This window comes from Anomaloglossus baeobatrachus, chromosome 6 (genome assembly GCF_048569485.1).
Source record: "Anomaloglossus baeobatrachus isolate aAnoBae1 chromosome 6, aAnoBae1.hap1, whole genome shotgun sequence".
NCBI classification, from domain to species: Eukaryota; Metazoa; Chordata; class Amphibia; order Anura; family Aromobatidae; genus Anomaloglossus; species Anomaloglossus baeobatrachus.
The window spans coordinates 91,683,266-91,701,054 of record NC_134358.1 but is presented as its reverse complement, the minus strand read 5'-3'; the positions used below and the strand labels follow the sequence as shown (position 1 = coordinate 91,701,054).

Here is a 17,789-nt window from a genome sequence, read left to right as displayed (position 1 = left end):
ACTATCAATGGAGCCGAAGTCTAGCTACACTCATCTGCTACAATCAATATGGAGCCACAGGATCTCATCAAGGATCGATCCAGATCCCGACCTCTGGAGAGAAACACCCCACCCCCCTGCAATCAGTAGGTTATCACATATGCTGTCCATAGGGGATAACTTGACCTTCAAAAAGGGCTATTCTCAAAGAAAAAAATCTGTGTATGGAGGTCTTTTTGGAAATCCTTTAGAAGAAGTGTGTGCAAATTACAGGCGTGAACCATATTCGTGGTTCCCTTCTATTAAAGGAAGAAAAACCCCAAATGGTCACTGGAATAACTTAAAACTGACAGAAGCATTTCTCTATTTACATTTACTAAATACTAATGAGAATCCGACATTTTGCTTTTGAATTTTAGTTCAACAGGAAAAAAATAATAAAATATGACACTGGCCTGGGCAACATTGATGGTTCCTTTTAACTCAATATTTAGCTGCACAACCTTTTGCCGCAATCACTGCAAGCAAACAATTTCCGTATTTTGTCCGATTCCTCAGGAGCATACTGCTGTCTCAGGTGTGAGGGGTGTCTGTCACAAAAAGAGGTGGTAAAAAATAGAACAGCACCACCCAAAACGTACTGCCGTTAAGGCCCTGTCCACACGTTGTGGTTTTTGCCGCGGTTTTGCTGCATGAATTGCTGCAGAAAATGTTCCTAACCTTGCTGCAGTCCTTCCCAGCAAAACCTATGGTAAAAAAAAAAAAATGCTGTGCGCACCCTGTGGTTTTTTTCCCCCTACAAGTTTTTCTGCAGAATTTCTGCAGCAAAAAGAATGAGCATGTCCCTTTTTTTTCTGCAGGTACCTGCATTTTTTGCCCTAGATAATGGTAAAAAACCGCAGGGATCAACCCGCGGCAAAAACGCGGGTGCGGTTTTACCGCGGTTTTTGGTGCGGTATTCTGCCAGAGGGTGCGGATTTTTCATAAGAAAAGTCCATTTTCCAGTGCGCACAGGGCCTAATAAGCACAAAGATCTGAAAACCTAAAATAGGTACATTTTGAACAATATATGTGAATAAGAAGGGGCATCGGAGCTGTTTTTGTGTCAAAAATATTGTTTTGTATCGTGACTAGATTTGTTTAATCAAATTGTTTAATCAGAGTGAAATTCATGTTCTTAGTAAAAAAATTTTTGTTTTTATATGAATGTTTACAGACTGGAATAATCAGACACCAGATTATCTATTCTAAGTATTCCAAAAAGTTTAGGGCACCTTGACCCGGCGACTGAAAGCTCCAACTCCATAGTATGATTTTTATTAAATCTGTTTGGCTTTCGTTGAAGTACACTTGATTAGATGTTGCCATGTTTTATCTATTTCTAGGTGCAGCATTTCTGGCAATCACCACAATATATGCGGAAACTGGATCTGGATTTGTTGTTCCCAGCGCTTCTGCTAAAGCCGGCGTGGAAGCATTGTGCACGTGAGTCAGCGCTTCTGAATGCAGTGTGTATATATTATATGTGTATATGTATATATTACATAATGTGTGTGTGTGTGTGTGTGTGTGTGTGTAATATATATATATATATATATATATATATATATATATATATATATATATATATATATATATATATATATATATATATATATATATATATATATATATATATATATATATATATATATATATATAAATTTGTGTAACATTTAATTTTATACTGGTTTTGTTTAACTGTACATATAGATAAAATGCCAACAGAAGCATAATATAAATATATGGTCCCATCTGTACCCCTGAGGCCTATACACTAACTTTTGTTCCAAATATCCCTCTTTACATTATTGTGTTGTATTGGGACACCATTGAGTGTTTAGTATTTTTCTAAAGTTCATTATAGGGGATGGAGGGGTTCTAATTCTACGGTGTGTAAAGTTGTACTCCCCTACCTAACGCTTGAGCTTTTTTTTTTTACTCTGAGAGCAGCATAATGTCGGGACAGAGAGCCAGATTCCAGCAATGTGTCACTTGCTTAGCAGCTTTCTGTAGTTTCAATACAATCCGTGTTTTTATCAGTGAGGAGATCATTACTGCCGGACTAGGAGTCGCGTGTCAGGCTAATCTGTGTAATTTAGACCCCACCACTGTTTGAAAGCTTGCTGACAATGTACAGTCTACATAGGAAGCTGACAATCAGTGGTGTAGGCGGTGTTATACATGACTGCATTCTAAGCCCTGCTACATCTGCAGCAAATACCGGGATTGTATCAAAAATGCTCCAATCAGTCTGGTAAGTGTCAGTGATACATCACTGGAGTCTGGCTCTTTGTCCCTTGATCACGCTGCTATCCGATTGCATAGCAAAAATCTGCTTACAGATTACTTTTTAAAGTTATGTTTTTGTACCCATGGACCATTTCTTTCTTCCACTTTTAAGTGGTGTCCATGAGTGTTTACTTTAGTGTGTAAAGGCCGCTTTACATGCTGCGATATCGTGACCAATATCGCTAGCGTGGGTACCCGCCCCCATCAGTTATATGATATTCGAGAAGGGACCCCCATGTCTCCGATGAGTGATTTTATTTTTTTTTTATTTTTTTATTTTTTTTTTGCGACGATGCAAAATTGCTCATAGGTGTCACACGCAACGGCATCGCTAAAGCGACCGGATGTGCGTCACAAATTCCGTGACCCCAACGAGATGTCGCAGCGTGTAAGGCGGCCTTTAGTGTTCTTGAAAGGTTTGGTTAATCACTATAATCCCGTGTAATGTTTTGTCCTTGGCAGAGAGCACCACAGTGGCCTGTGCTGGAGCAATGGAGGTTCAGCTTGGTTTATATCATGGGTCCCCAATTCCAGTCCTCAAGGGCCGCCAACAGTGCATGTTTTCAGGATTTCCTTAGTATTGCACATGGAATCATCAACTGTGCAGGTGATTAAATTATCACATGTGCAATACTAAGGAAATCCTGAAAACATGCACTGTTGGCGGCCCTTGAGGACTGGAGTTGGGGAACCCTGGTCTATATAGTCGGTAAAATGGAAAGGCTTGATCAGTTGGACTCCACACAACAGAGTAGACCTGGTCTGTCATCCATAAATGAGAGATTATGTCAGGTTAATTGCACAATATGACTGTGATTATTACAGAATCACATCCAGAGTCCAGAAGAGGGATATACTGACAATGATACATGGAGCAGACCTGCAGTATATGTTCTCACCGTCATTATACCGCCATCCTCATTACCACGTCCCAGTGTAATTACTTCTTTCTCCCACACTCTTCATTAACTATGATGAAATATTAATCGTTTCGGTAATTATTTGTATTGTAGATCTCTTGCTGCTGAATGGGGACGATATGGTCTGAGGTTCAACGTTATACAGCCGGGACCAATAAAAACAAAGGTTCGCCGCCATGTTAACATGCATTGTTAATCTCTAACTGTGGGGAAAATAAACACCCCATTTTTTTTACACCCTCCTATACAGTACTATTTGTTGAGCTGATCCTTGTGTACAGCCCTACCTAATGTCCCATGTTACAGACCCTGCGGATGTATCTGTCCCTAATAACTGTGCGTCAGGGAGAAAGTAAAGAGCTGAAATGTCATGTCATCTACTATGCAAATAAATAGTATAGCCTGAGCCTCAAATTTTTGGGGGTAAATGGCCCAAATGTAGAGGAAAAAAAAAGGGATGTTGACCGGCTGCGTTCCTTACAAGACGAGATGCTGTTTTCAGTAATACCAATTTTTTACTTTACAATTTTTGTTTATTTATTTTTTACTTTGACTTTTACTTGCCTGACCGCTAATCTCTTATCCTGCAATACTTCTCTATTGTCGGACATTAGATCTGTCAGTTTTACATTGTCACTGCTTATTACAGAGCCTTACAGGCCACAGTAGTTAGGTGGCCCAAAGGCCATTACTTTGGCCTCAGATATACATGACAACTACTGTCTCCTGCTGATTTGCAGGGTGCCACTAGCCGTGAAGAGGGAGCCCACTGCCTCAAATAGCAATCGAGATACAGCTGTTACTATTGACAAGCGGTATATAAGGGGTTAAACAGCCATGATTGATGCCAATACTTAGCGTAGCTATGGTATACAGCTGACTCTGCGCTGTAGCTGGTGACGCCTCATTGTGAATCAGGGCTATCATTGAGGGATGTCGCCTCCCATTGTGCCGTACATGTATATTGGTATCCGGAAGTGGTAAAAAAAAAAAAGAAAAATTATCCTTTCAGCAGAAAGACAAAACGCCTCCGCTCCAACCCTGTGCTCCAGCGTCATGTCATTAGGCGCTGCTGGCGAGCTTTTCTTTCGGACAGCTATTTGCTGTCCTGTGGATTTCTCAGGAGCACGGTGCTCCTCCAGCCACAGATGATTACCTTAAGGGGACACGTAATTGAGACCCCTATTGTAGAGTGAGTCTTCTTTCCCTTTTTTTCTTTCCCTTTTTTTTCTTTCCCTTTTTTTCTTTCCCTATTTTTCTTTCCCTTTTTTTCTTTCCCTTTTTTTCTTTCCCTTTTTTTCTTTCTTTCCCTTTTTTTCTTTCTTTCTTTCCCTTTTTTTCTTTCTTTCTTTCCCTTTTTTTCTTTCTTTCCCTTTTTTCTTTCCCTTTTTTTCTTTCCCTTTTTTTCTTTCTCTTTTTTTTCTTTCTTTCTTTCCCTTTTTTTCTTTCTTTCTTTCCCTTTTTTTCTTTCTTTCTTTCCCTTTTTTTCTTTCTTTCCCTTTTTTCTTTCCCTTTTTTTCTTTCCCTTTTTTTCTTTCTCTTTTTTTTCTTTCTTTCTTTCCCTTTTTTTCTTTCTTTCTTTCCCTTTTTTCTTTCCCTTTTTTTCTTTCCCTTTTTTTCTTTCTTTCCCTTTTTTCTTTCCCTTTTTTTCTTTCCCTTTTTTTCTTTCTTTCCCTTTTTTCTTTCCCTTTTTTTCTTTCCCTTTTTTTCTTTCCCTTTTTTTCTTTCCCTTTTTTTCTTTCCCTTTTTTTCTTTCCCTTTTTTTTCTTTCCCTTTTTTTTTTCTTTCCCTTTTTTTTTTTCTTTCCCTTTTTTTCTTTCTTTCCCTTTTTTTCTTTCTTTCCCTTTTTTTCTTTCTTTCCCTTTTTTCTTTCCCTTTTTTTTCTTTGGATCACTGGAACTGTTAAGTGTGAGACTAAATTTTACATTACTGAACACTGTTTTTTTTGCATTTCTAAGGGTGCATTTAGCCGTTTAGACCCAACAGGAGCCTTTGAAGGTGACATGATAAAGAGGATCCCGTGTGGGCGCCTGGGCACACCAGGGGAAATAGCCAATCTTGCTGTATATCTTTGCAGTGACTATTCCAGCTGGGTGTCTGGAGCGGTAAGTGAAGATCATCATGACTTTATCTATTCAATGGGATTAAATTAATTTTTTTTGTTTTCAGCTTATAATTTTGCTAAACAAAAAAACACGACACGTTATTGGTTTAATATAAAAAATGACTTATATTTTTTTTTGTTTTTTTGTTTTGTTTCTTTTTAGATCATACGAATGGATGGCGGTGAATATGTTTCAATGGCTGGAGAATTCAACAGCTTACAAAAGGTGAAGGAGACATACAATATTAATATTTACTTTACTGGCCACATCCACAGGTTGTTTGTGCTCATATCTTTTGTTTTTGACTTTTTCGTCCTATACACAATATATATTTGCTGCATAAATAGTATAGCCTGAGCCTCAAATTTTTGGGGGTAAATGACCCACATGTAGAGGAAAAAAAAGGAAGATGACCGGCTGCATTCCTTACAGGACGAAATGCTGTTGTCAGTAATACCAATTTTTTACTTTACAATTTTTATTTATTTATTTTTTTACTTGCCTGACCGCTAATTTTGTTTTCAGCTTATAATTTTGCTAAACAAAAAAACACGACACGTTATTGGATTAATATAAAAAAATTACTTTTTTTTTTTGTTTTTGACTTTTTCATCCTATACACCATATATATTTGCTGCAGGTAATTCCATATCAGCAAAGCAGATAACAACATTTACCACATCTTATCTACATTTTGTAATTATTTTCTGCATGTAAATTTAATATTCAGATTCTCAAATCCCCAACATGTCACTTATTTTAAAGGAATTCCTTTTGTGCAATGTTTCCAGTAAATTGCAACGGGGGTACATATCCTCTACATATCGAGGAAAGAAGATTTAATCCTAATCAGACGCGGATTCTTTTCTGCCACATAGCGTTGTAATGGTTGATTCACTACTAAAATTAAAGAGCGACCTGGATGCCTTTCTTGAAAAATACATTACAGGTTATGCGAACTATATTCTGTGATGGTTTGTTGATTCAGGGAACTCGCCTGATTGCCGTATGTGGAGTCGGGAAGGAATTTTTAATCTTTTAATATGGAGTCTACTGTTTAGCCCATGGGGTTTTTGCTTTCCTCTGGATTAACCTTTTAGACTATGGGTTGACCTCGTTGGACTTAAGTCTACCTTCAACCTTCGATCTGATACATGTAGGAGCAAGGGCACAAACACAATTGGTAATTCTTAGCGGGCTTTGCACGTTGCGACATCGCAAGCCGAGGCTGCGATGTCGCACGCGATAGTCCCTGCCCCCGTCGCAGGTACGATATGTTGTGATAGCTGGCGTAGCGAAAATTATCGCTACGCCAGCTTCACATGCACTCACCTGCCCTGCGACCGTCGCTCTGGCCGGCGACCCGCCTCCTTCCTAAGGGGGCGGGTCGTGCGACGGCAGGCGGCCAATAGCGGCAGAGGGGCGGAGATGAGCAGGATGTAAACATCCCGCCCACCTCCTTCCTTCCGCATAGCCGCCGGCGGCAGGTAAGCTGATGTTCCTCGCTCCTGCGGCGTTATACACAGCGATGTGTGCAGCCGCAGGAGCGAAGAACTACATCGTACCTGTCGCTGCAGCATAATTATGAAAAAGTCGGAGCCTGCAATGATGATACAATAACGACGCTTTTGCGCTCGTTAATCGTATCATCTAGCATTTACACACTACGATCTCGAAAGTGACGCCGGAAGTGCGTCACTTTCGATTTGACCCCACCGACATCGCATGTGCGATGTTGCAACGTGCAAAGCCGCCCTTAGGGTCAATCTGGTTTGACCGTTATGTCTTTTGCATTAATTCTATTTCTCTTGTCCTATAACGAAGTGCTAAGAAATATGTACACGTCAGGCCGGTTTCAGACGTCTGTGTTTAATCAGCTACAAGCCACATGCATGGTTATGGTCATGCGTGTGACATTTCTGTTTGCATACATGTGACATGTACTGGAGAAAACACGGGTCTTTTACATAAAATGATTTTCTATATTTACCTGTATCCAGCACTGTTTTCTTCGGCTCTGCTGTCTCCCGCTCTTGACCACCGCTCATTATATTCACTGATTATTCACTGCACTGAGGACCTGGAAGCCGGAGCATTGCAGGGACAGTGCCGGTGACAGCACCGCCGAGGACAGCATTGTGGGGACAGGTACTCGAGTATTCACAAAGCAAGCCGTGTGTGTGCTGAGACGTCCAGGAGGTCATTGGAGTTCCCAATGAACTCTGATAACATCCTGATGACACCCGCGCTACAGCGAGTGTCAGGACGGTGACTTCATGTGTTCATCACAGTTCATTGGGAACTCCAATGACCTCCTGGATGTCACAGCACACACACTGCTTGCTGAATAGTCACCGGCGATGGTGATGCTGTCCTCCGTGATGCTGTCCCTGGCACTGTCTCCGCGATGCTCCTGCTTCTAGGTGTGTATACCCACACACACACTGCTGCATACTCCCTGTCCCCAGTGATGCAGTACCCGGCACTAAAGTCCTCCGCAATGCTTTGGCTTCCATCTCCTCAGTGGAGTGAATAATCAATGATTATAATGAAACGGGGGTCAGGAGCGGGAGGCAGCAGAGCCGACGAATACAGGTGAATATCGAAAATCTTTTTATTTAAAAGACACTTGTTTTCTCCGGTACATGTCACACTGATGTCACACGGATCACATCAGTGTGCGATCCGTGAGACACCCGTGCTGCTGGAGAAAAAACGGACCTGTCTCCATGTGTGAGTGCGGGGTCATGAGAGGTCACACGGTCCTTGTGAAAACAGGGCCGTGTGATTAACACTGTAGAATAACATGGGTACGTGTAGCATCCATGTTAAAAACTGATTTCACACGTACCTGAAACACTGATGTCTGAAACCAGCCTTAGGCCGAGGTCACATGACCGTAGATTCTCTCACTTGAGAATCTGTTTGATAATTCTAATGACACTCGGCACAAACTCTGATCCAAGTGTCAGCATAGTGTGAGCCAAATCTCTAGCATGTGATCACAGTGCACTGTGAGGAGAGAAAATTTTCTCCATTCTGAGAGTTTGTGGAAATCGGAGTGCACTCTGATGTCATCCAAGTGCCGTCCGATTATTTCCATGCACCATAGACTTAAATGGGTGAGTTCCATCTGAGTTTTGGTGGGCGGTGGGGTTTTTTATTTTATTTATTTATTTTATTTTTTTTTTCTCCTTTTGCCAAATCGGTAGAAGGAAACAAAAAAAGGTAATCAGCTTTGCCTCATAACAGATCATTGGTTCAAGTGCTATTCGATAAAAAAAAAAAAAAAAAAAATCAGACCATAGATAGAGATATCCATAGATCTCTAGGTGTGTGTGTGTGTGTGTGCGTGTGTGTGTGGATGTATATATATGTGCATAATATATATATATATAATATATATATATATATATATATATATATATATAATATATATATATATATATATATATATATATATATATAAAATATACAATATACACACACATATATATATATATATATATATATATATATATATATATATATATATATATATATATATATATATATATATATATATATATATATAGTGTGTGTATATTGTATATTTTATATATATATATATATATATAATATATATATATATACACACACATATATACAGTTAGGTCCAGAAATATTTGGACAGTGACACAATTTTCGCGAGTTGGGCTCTGCATGCCACCACATTGGATTTGAAATGAAACCTCTACAACAGAATTCAAGTGCAGATTGTAACGTTTAATTTGAAGGTTTGAACAAAATTATCTGATAGAAATTGTAGGAATTGTACACATTTCTTTACAAACACTCCACATTTTAGGAGGTCAAAAGTAATTGGACAAATAAACCAAACCCAAACAAAATATTTTTATTTTCAATATTTTGTTGCGAATCCTTTGGAGGCAATCACTGCCTTAAGTCTGGAACCCATGGACATCAGCAAACGCTGGGTTTCCTCCTTCTTAATGCTTTGCCAGGCCTTTACAGCCGCAGCCTTCAGGTCTTGCTTGTTTTTGGGTCTTTCCGTCTTAAGTCTGGATTTGAGCAAGTGAAATGCATGCTCAATTGGGTTAAGATCTGGTGATTGACTTGGCCATTGCAGAATGTTCCACTTTTTTGCACTCATGAACTCCTGGGTAGCTTTGGCTGTATGCTTGGGGTCATTGTCCATCTGTACTATGAAGCGCCGTCCGATCAACTTTGCGGCATTTGGCTGAATCTGGGCTGAAAGTATATCCCGGTACACTTCAGAATTCATCCGGCTACTCTTGTCTGCTGTTATGTCATCAATAAACACAAGTGACCCAGTGCCATTGAAAGCCATGCATGCCCATGCCATCACGTTGCCTCCACCATGTTTTACAGAGGATGTGGTGTGCCTTGGATCATGTGCCGTTCCCTTTCTTCTCCAAACTTTTTTCTTCCCATCATTCTGGTACAGGTTGATCTTTGTCTCATCTGTCCATAGAATACTTTTCCAGAACTGAGCTGGCTTCATGAGGTGTTTTTCAGCAAATTTAACTCTGGCCTGTCTATTTTTGGAATTGATGAATGGTTTGCATCTAGATGTGAACCCTTTGTATTTACTTTCATGGAGTCTTCTCTTTACTGTTGACTTAGAGACAGATACACCTACTTCACTGAGAGTGTTCTGGACTTCAGTTGATGTTGTGAACGGGTTCTTCTTCACCAAAGAAAGTATGCGGCGATCATCCACCACTGTTGTCATCTGTGCACGCCCAGGCCTTTTTGAGTTCCCAAGCTCACCAGTCAATTCCTTTTTTCTCAGAATGTACCCGACTGATTTTGCTACTCCAAGCATGTTTGCTATCTCTCTGATGGATTTTTTCTTTTTTTTTCAGCCCCAGGATGTTCTGCTTCACCTCAATTGAGAGTTCCTTAGACCGCATGTTGTCTGGTCACAGCAACAGCTTCCAAATGCAAAACCACACACCTGTAATCAACCCCAGACCTTTTAACTACTTAATTGATTACAGGTTAACGAGGGAGACGCCTTCAGAGTTAATTGCAGCCCTTAAAGTCCCTTGTCCAATTACTTTTGGTCCCTTGAAAAAGAGGAGGCTATGCATTACAGAGCTATGATTCCTAAATCCTTTCTCCGATTTGGATGTGAAAACTCTCATATTGCAGCTGGGAGTGTGCACTTTCAGCCCATATTATATATATATATAATTGTATTTCTGAACATGTTTTTGTAAACAGCTAAAATAACAAAACTTGTGTCACTGTCCAAATATTTCTGGCCCTGACTGTATACATCCACACACACACACACACACACACCTACACACCTATATATATATATGTATATGTATGTGAGGTAGCGTGGTCGGCTGCACGGCAGAAGACACGGGATCCAGGCACCAATGGTCACAGCACACTGTTTATTACACAAACCAAAAGTCCAACAACAATATACATGTGCTCCCCGGGCAGACACTCAGGGAGTTGTGTTCACTGCCTCACACTAAGGCCCCACGCCCATGTTCCTGTTTCCTTTTAACTCTCCTTTCAGCCTGCAGGGAAACAGCATAAACCCTGGAGTGGAGTTGCTTTCTATGCATGGAGTGAGCACAACCGGCGCGAGACGTACCGGCCGTCATAGATAACCCCGGTCACAGTCTCACACACCCCCCCCCCCTCCTCAGTTCAAGCGAGCGGGGTTGAACTCCCGCCATCAAACACGGGCCGCGGGACAAGGCATCGGCGTTGCCCTGCAACCTACCGGCCCGGTGTTCAACCATAAACCAGAAGTTCTGCAGAGAAAGGAACCACCGGGTAACCCGGGCATTCCGTTCCTTGGCGGACCTCATCCAGACCAGTGGAGAGTGTTCAGTCACCAAGCGAAACTGTCGTCCCAGCAGGTAATAGCGTAGGGACTCCAAGGCCCACTTGATCGCCAGGCACTCCTTCTCCACTACGCTATAATTCCGCTCGGGAGGGGTGAGCTTCCTACTTAAGAAGGTGATGGGGTGTTCCTCCCCCTGAACCACCTGAGACAGCACTGCCCCCAGGCCGACCTCCGAGGCGTCAGTCTGTACTATGAACTCCTTCCGGAAATCAGGGTTGATAAGAACGGGCTGTCCACACAGGACCCCCTTCAGGGCCCGGAATGAGTCCTCGGCCTGCTGAGTCCAGCGCACCATGACTGACTTCTTGCCTTTGAGAAGGTCCGTCAAGGGGGCTGGTAGTCCCACAAAATTTTTTACAAACCTCCTGTAGTACCCCACGATACCCAGGAAGGCCCTAACCTGCTTCGTGGTCAGGGGTCTAGGCCACTTCTGGATCGCCTCAACTTTGTTAATTTGGGGCTTAATCACTCCTTGGCCTATTACGTAGCCCAAGTAGCGGGCTTCCGTGAGCCCCAACGCACATTTCTTGGGATTGGCTGTCAATCCGGCTGTTCGGAGCGCGTTCACCACCGCTTGTACCTGTTCCAAGTGGGTCTGCCACTCAGAGCTGTAAATAATGATGTCATCAAGGTACGCTGATGCATACGCCTGGTGGGGTTCCAGCACCAGGTCCATCAACCTCTAGAACGTGGCCGGAGCGCCATGTAACCCAAAAGGCAAGACAACATAGTGGAAGAGACCCTCCGGCGTAACAAAAGCGGTTTTCTCCTTGGCAGACTCCGTCAGTGGCACCTGCCAGTACCCCTTGGTCAGGTCGAGCGTGGTGAAATATCGTGCCTGTCCCAGCCTATCAATCAGCTCATCCACCCGGGGCATTGGGTAGAGATCGAACTTGGATACTTCGTTCAATCTCCTAAAGTCGTTGCAGAACCTTAAGGAGCCATCGGGTTTTGGTATTAGAACAATGGGACTAGCCCATTCACTCCGGGATTTTTCGATGACCCCGAGGCGTAGCATCGTCTTCACTTCCTCTGATATGGCTTGTCTTCGAGCCTCCGGCACCCGGTATGACTTCAGGCGTACCTTCAGGTGAGGCTCGGTGACAATGTCATGTCGTATCAGACTGGTCCTACCAGGCAGTTCGGAGAAGACATCGGGGTTCTGCTGAACCAGCCGTCTGGCCTCTCGCCTCTGTTGCTTGGTGAGGGCTTCTCCAATCCTTACTTCCGGTTCGTTCTCTCCGGAAGTCGCTGGAGCCGGGTTTGAACGACCCGAAGAGGAGGGAGATGGGGAAAAAACAGCCATCAGGCTTTCCCGTTCCTGCCAAGGTTTTAATAGGTTGACATGGTATATTTGTTCAGGTTTCCGCCTACCGGGCTGCAATACTTTATAGTTAACCACCCCTACTCTTTCCTTTATCTCGTAGGGGCCTTGCCGCTGAGCCAGGAATTTACTCTCCGCCGTGGGGATCAATACCAACACCCGATCCCCGGGGTTAAAGGTCCGCACGGTGGCTTGTCTATTGTAGCGGCCGCTTTGCGCGGCCTGAGCCTCCTGTAAATGCTCCTTCACAATTGGCATGACCGCGCTTATGCGGTTCTGCATTCCTAAAATGTGTTCAATCACACTTTTATGGGGGGTGGGCTCTTGCTCCCATGTTTTTTTTGCCAGGTCCAACAATCCCCGGGGATGTCGCCCGTATAACAACTCAAAAGGCGAAAACCCCGTGGATGCCTGTGGCACCTCTCGGATGGCAAACATCAAATAGGGAAGCATCGTATCCCAGTCTTTCCCGTCTTTGGAAATCACCCTTTTGAGCATGGTTTTCAGGGTTTTATTGAATCGTTCCACTAAACCGTCCGTCTGAGGATGATACACAGACGTACGCAACTGCTTGATCTGAAGTAGCCGGCATAGCTCCTTGGTCACTTTAGACATGAATGGGGTCCCCTGATCCGTAAGGATCTCCTTGGGCAACCCCACCCGGCAGAACACAGCAAACAACTCCCGAGCTATAAGCTTCGCTGCAGTATGTCTGAGAGGTATCGCCTCTGGATGGCGGGTGGCATAGTCAACGATCACTAGGATGTGTTGGTGCCCTCGAGCGGACTTTACGAGGGGCCCCACCAGATCCATCCCTATCCGTTCAAAGGGGACTTCTATAATGGGTAAGGGTACCAACGGACTGCGAAAGTGGGCCAGGGGTGCGGTAAGCTGACACTCCGGGCAGGTTTCGCAGAACCGGTTTACCTCCCCAAAGACCCCGGGCCAATAGAACCTTTGCAATATTCGCTCCTGCGTTTTCTTGACCCCTAGGTGGCCACTCATCAGGTGTTTATGAGCCAAGTCGAGGACCCGCCGGCGATATGGCCGGGGCACCACCAACTGCTCTACCCCCACGCCCCGTATTTCATCTACCCGGTAGAGTAAATCCTGTTTAAGAGCGAAATGGGGGTACCTTTCCTGGGCACCGGGCAGCTGTGCCACCCAGTGAACCACTGTCACCCGACTCCGGGCATGTATTAATGTAGGATCCTGGAGTTGGGCTGTCCCGAACTTATCCGGGGACGCCTCCAACTCCGGGATGGGCTCGACCATCTCAGCCTCTCCTGCTAAAACCTCTAGGGGCGACCTATCGGGTTCACATTCTGTCCCTATCATGGGGACCCCTACGGCAGGCGTCCCGGATTCAGGATTGTCGGGCTCAGGTCCCGGACTGTCCAATATCTGAGGGGACTTAGGAGGCCTCTTCCATAAAGTCCAAAAATAGGGCAGATCCCTTCCTAGGATCACGTCATAGGGAAGAGTGTTAATAAGTCCCACCTCATGTTGCACCTGACCGCAGGGTGCTGTGATGGTGACAATCCCCGTGGGATAGTCTCGGCGGTCCCCATGTATGCAAACCACCCCCACGGTACGTCCTGTGGCTTTTACTTCAGCCCTTAGGGTTGATCGCACCAGGGTCACTAAGCTTCCGGAATCCAACAAGCCTGTAACCGGACATCCATTCACCTGTATTTGGCACAGGTGGGGCTCAGTCTCCGGGGAGACAAGGTCAGCGGTACACACCACCTGAGCATACATTGAACCCCGCCGGGTAACCCCACAATCCATGGGCTCCGTGGTGAGTGGACACTGGGCTTCCATATGTCCCACCCGCTGGCACCGCCAACATCTAATAGGGAAGGAAACCCCCTTGACGAGTTGTCGTTTAGGGTACATAGCCTTCCGGACCTCAGGGACGGCGGGTGCGGCCTCGGACGGGACGGTAGCGGTCTCCCGCACCGGTGTCAGCGGTGGGTCCTTGACTCTAGGCTTGGAGGGGCCGGACCGACGGGCGGTACGCAAAGTCTCAGTGTCCCGTATCAAGTCCTGCGTAGCCACATGCCGCTCCACCAGGCATACTAATTGGTCCAGGGTACTTGGGTCGCCCTGTCCTACCCACCGTTGAATGGTGACGGGTAAAGTGCGCACAAAGCGATCAACTACTACCCTTTCCACCATTTGCGCAGGGCTCAGAGTGTCAGGCTGCAACCACTTCTTTACCAGATGCAACAAGTCATAGGCCTGGGAGCGTACGGGTTTGGCTTCCTCATAGAACCACTGATTTACCCGCTGAGCCCGTACATAGGTATTCACCCCCAACCGAGCAAGTATTTCGGCTTTCAGGGTCGCATATTCTATGGCGTCCTCGGTACAGAGGTCCAGGTACGCTTTTTGGGGCTCCCCCGTCAGATAGGGCGACAATACCTCAGCCCACTGGGGGGTCGGCAGCTTTTCCCGCTCGGCCACCCGCTCAAACACCGCCAGGAACGCTTCCACATCATCCCCCGGGGTCATCTTTTGCAACGCTTGTCTCACCGCTTTCCGGACGCTGCCGTCGTCACCCGGTTCCAGGGTTGTTGCTGCCGGTCCGGCACGGATCGACTTGGCCAGGAGAACCATCTGTTCTTGGTGCCTTTTTTCCTGCAATTGCAAGGATTGCTGCTGACGTTCGAACGACCGGAGCAGGTGTGCATTGGTCTGTTGCTGCTGTTCATTAGCCTGTTGTTGCTGTGCATTAGCCTGTTGTTGCTGTGCATTAGCCTGAGCCAGCTGCTTTAGTATGTCCTCCATGGCGTCACCGGGTTTGGGCTGTAGTATAGCCGCTCGAATCCAGGACATGTGCTACCGGGTCACCCGGGATGGATGCTACACCTCACCGGGCTGGCATGCCCGCCGTTCTCCACCATCTGTGAGGTAGCGTGGTCGGCTGCACGGCAGAAGACACTGGATCCAGGCACCAATGGTCACAGCACACGGTTTATTACACAAACCAAAAGTCCAACAACAATATACATGTGCTCCCCGGGCAGAAACTCAGGGAGTTGTGTTCACTCCCTCACACTAAGGCCCCACGCCCATGTTCCTGTTTCCTTTTAACCCTCCTTTCAGCCTGCAGGGAAACAGCATAAACCCTGGAGTGGAGTTGCTTTCTATGCATGGAGTGAGCACAACCGGGGCGAGACGTACCGGCCGTCATAGATAACCCCGGTCACAGTCTCACAATATATATATATATATATATATATATATATATATATATAATCACTATACATATAGCAGATGGCCGAATAAGGCAAGAAAAAAAAAATCATCATGAACTGCATTCTGAAGGTGGGATTTTAGGAGATATATATATATCTCCTAAAATCCCACCTTCAGAATGCAGTTCATGATGATTTTTTTTTTCTTGCCTTATTCGGCCATCTGCTATATGTATAGTGATATATATATATATATATATATTAGTGATTATCAACGGTTCAGCTTCTACAGAGTCTAAACGCTAAAATAATTTTTAGACAAATATGAATACATTTAAAAAAAGAAAAACCGCAAAAACCAAATCTGCTGCTGAATGTCTAATATCCATTAAGTGCTCAATTCCTAGGCTGTAAGTTTCAACTATTTCTGTGATTTAGTACCAACCCTGTGTAGGAGATCTGGGCCCTAAGTGGCCACTTTGGAGAGGGCCATTCACATTACAGCATATAACACTTTCTATTTCTTGTACAGGTGACTAATGAGCAGTGGGATCTCATGGAGAAATTAATCCGGAAGACAAAGGGCTCCTAAATGAAGACCCCCGTCCATGCACGCTCCTAGAGGAGAATGGAAGAAGAATGGAGGATTTGTGCCTTGAGTCTTCAACTACTAAAACCGTGCCACAGCATCAAACATCATCTCCACTTATCCACTACCGAACACTCTCCACGTTATTGGAAATAATTATTATTAGTCTATTTTTGTCCCTGTATGGCTATGTTCACATAGAATCTATTTGAGGAGGATTTTGATGTAGACCTGCTCTAAAATTTACAGTAAAAACAAAAACAGCTTCAAATATGCTCTTAATACGCCATTTACAATTCAATCAAAAATCGTATTTGATATTCAGAGTTTGTGGGATTTAATTTTTTTCTTCCTCCAGTTGTTGAAAACCTCTAAGCAATTAATAGAAAAAAAAAATAATAATAATAATATAGTGTGACACACAAAATATATATATATATAATATAATATAATATAATATAATATAATATAATATAATGTGTGTCACTTATTTGAGGCAGATATCTTCTGGAATCCACTGCAAATACTGTTTGGAGAAACCTGCTTCCGGACCTTCAGGAAAACCAAAAGCCGTGTTTCCTAAAGTGGACACCTCTCAAGAAACATGGTGGATTTTTCCATTTCTATGTGAACATACCTTTATAAAGAATTCTATGGTATAAAATACGTCTGCAATCAATCCTTTGGGGAATTCAAATACTTAATGGGGGAAAAGATATTTAACCTAAGGAAATGCGAATTCTATATGAACTCTTTTATAAATATGAAACTGTGATTTGTTAAATTCTCACTTATCAATTCTGTTAAAACCTGAGAATCTAATGACCTACAATGAATGACCCCATGTACTATATGTCATTTATATCACCTTATGCCTTAATGCATTGAAATAAATACTATTGGTAACCCATGCTGTGCTTGGTTAAACATAACTCAATATGTTACATATTTGTCATTACATATTACATTTGTATGAGTAATATATAGCAAAATAGTGAGATGTTCTTAAATCGTATATAAGTTTTCTAAGGGGGCCATGCTGTATATTTTGTATATACAGTGTAACCTTGTATTATGAGCATAATTGGTTCCGGGCGTGCGCTCTTAAACAAAGTTACTCTTATATCAAAGCAAATTTTCCCATAGGGAATAATTGAATGACAGACCATTCATTCCATAACCCAAAAATATTTACAGTATTTATACAAACATATTACAGTAATATAAAATTACTGTATTCATATAAAATTATTACAGTACACATACACAATACTGTACAGTAAAAAAACATGTAAAACAAATTAAACTGCACATTAGCTTCCAATAGAATTGTTGGTGTGCGAGAGGTACAGTACAAGCGATGTGCTGCACTGGTTAGCTGAAAGAGAGTACAATACCATATCCACAAGTGCAAATTGATAGAAATGCTATATAGTATA

General features: G+C 43.4%; 1 protein-coding gene across 1 annotated transcript in view; it reads left to right on the top strand.

Moving 5' to 3' along the window:
* DECR1 (2,4-dienoyl-CoA reductase 1) overlaps positions 1–17,260 on the top strand; it is an 83,863-nt gene extending 66,603 nt beyond the window's left edge. Inside the window, exons 6-10 of the mRNA XM_075316269.1 lie at positions 1,365–1,464; positions 3,324–3,396; positions 5,189–5,335; positions 5,498–5,560; positions 16,294–17,260. Coding sequence (XP_075172384.1) covers positions 1,365–1,464; positions 3,324–3,396; positions 5,189–5,335; positions 5,498–5,560; positions 16,294–16,353 — 443 coding nt within the window. The 3' untranslated portion in view covers positions 16,354–17,260. The remainder of the gene's footprint in view (positions 1–1,364; positions 1,465–3,323; positions 3,397–5,188; positions 5,336–5,497; positions 5,561–16,293) is intronic.
* The last annotated feature ends 529 nt before the right edge of the window (positions 17,261–17,789 follow it).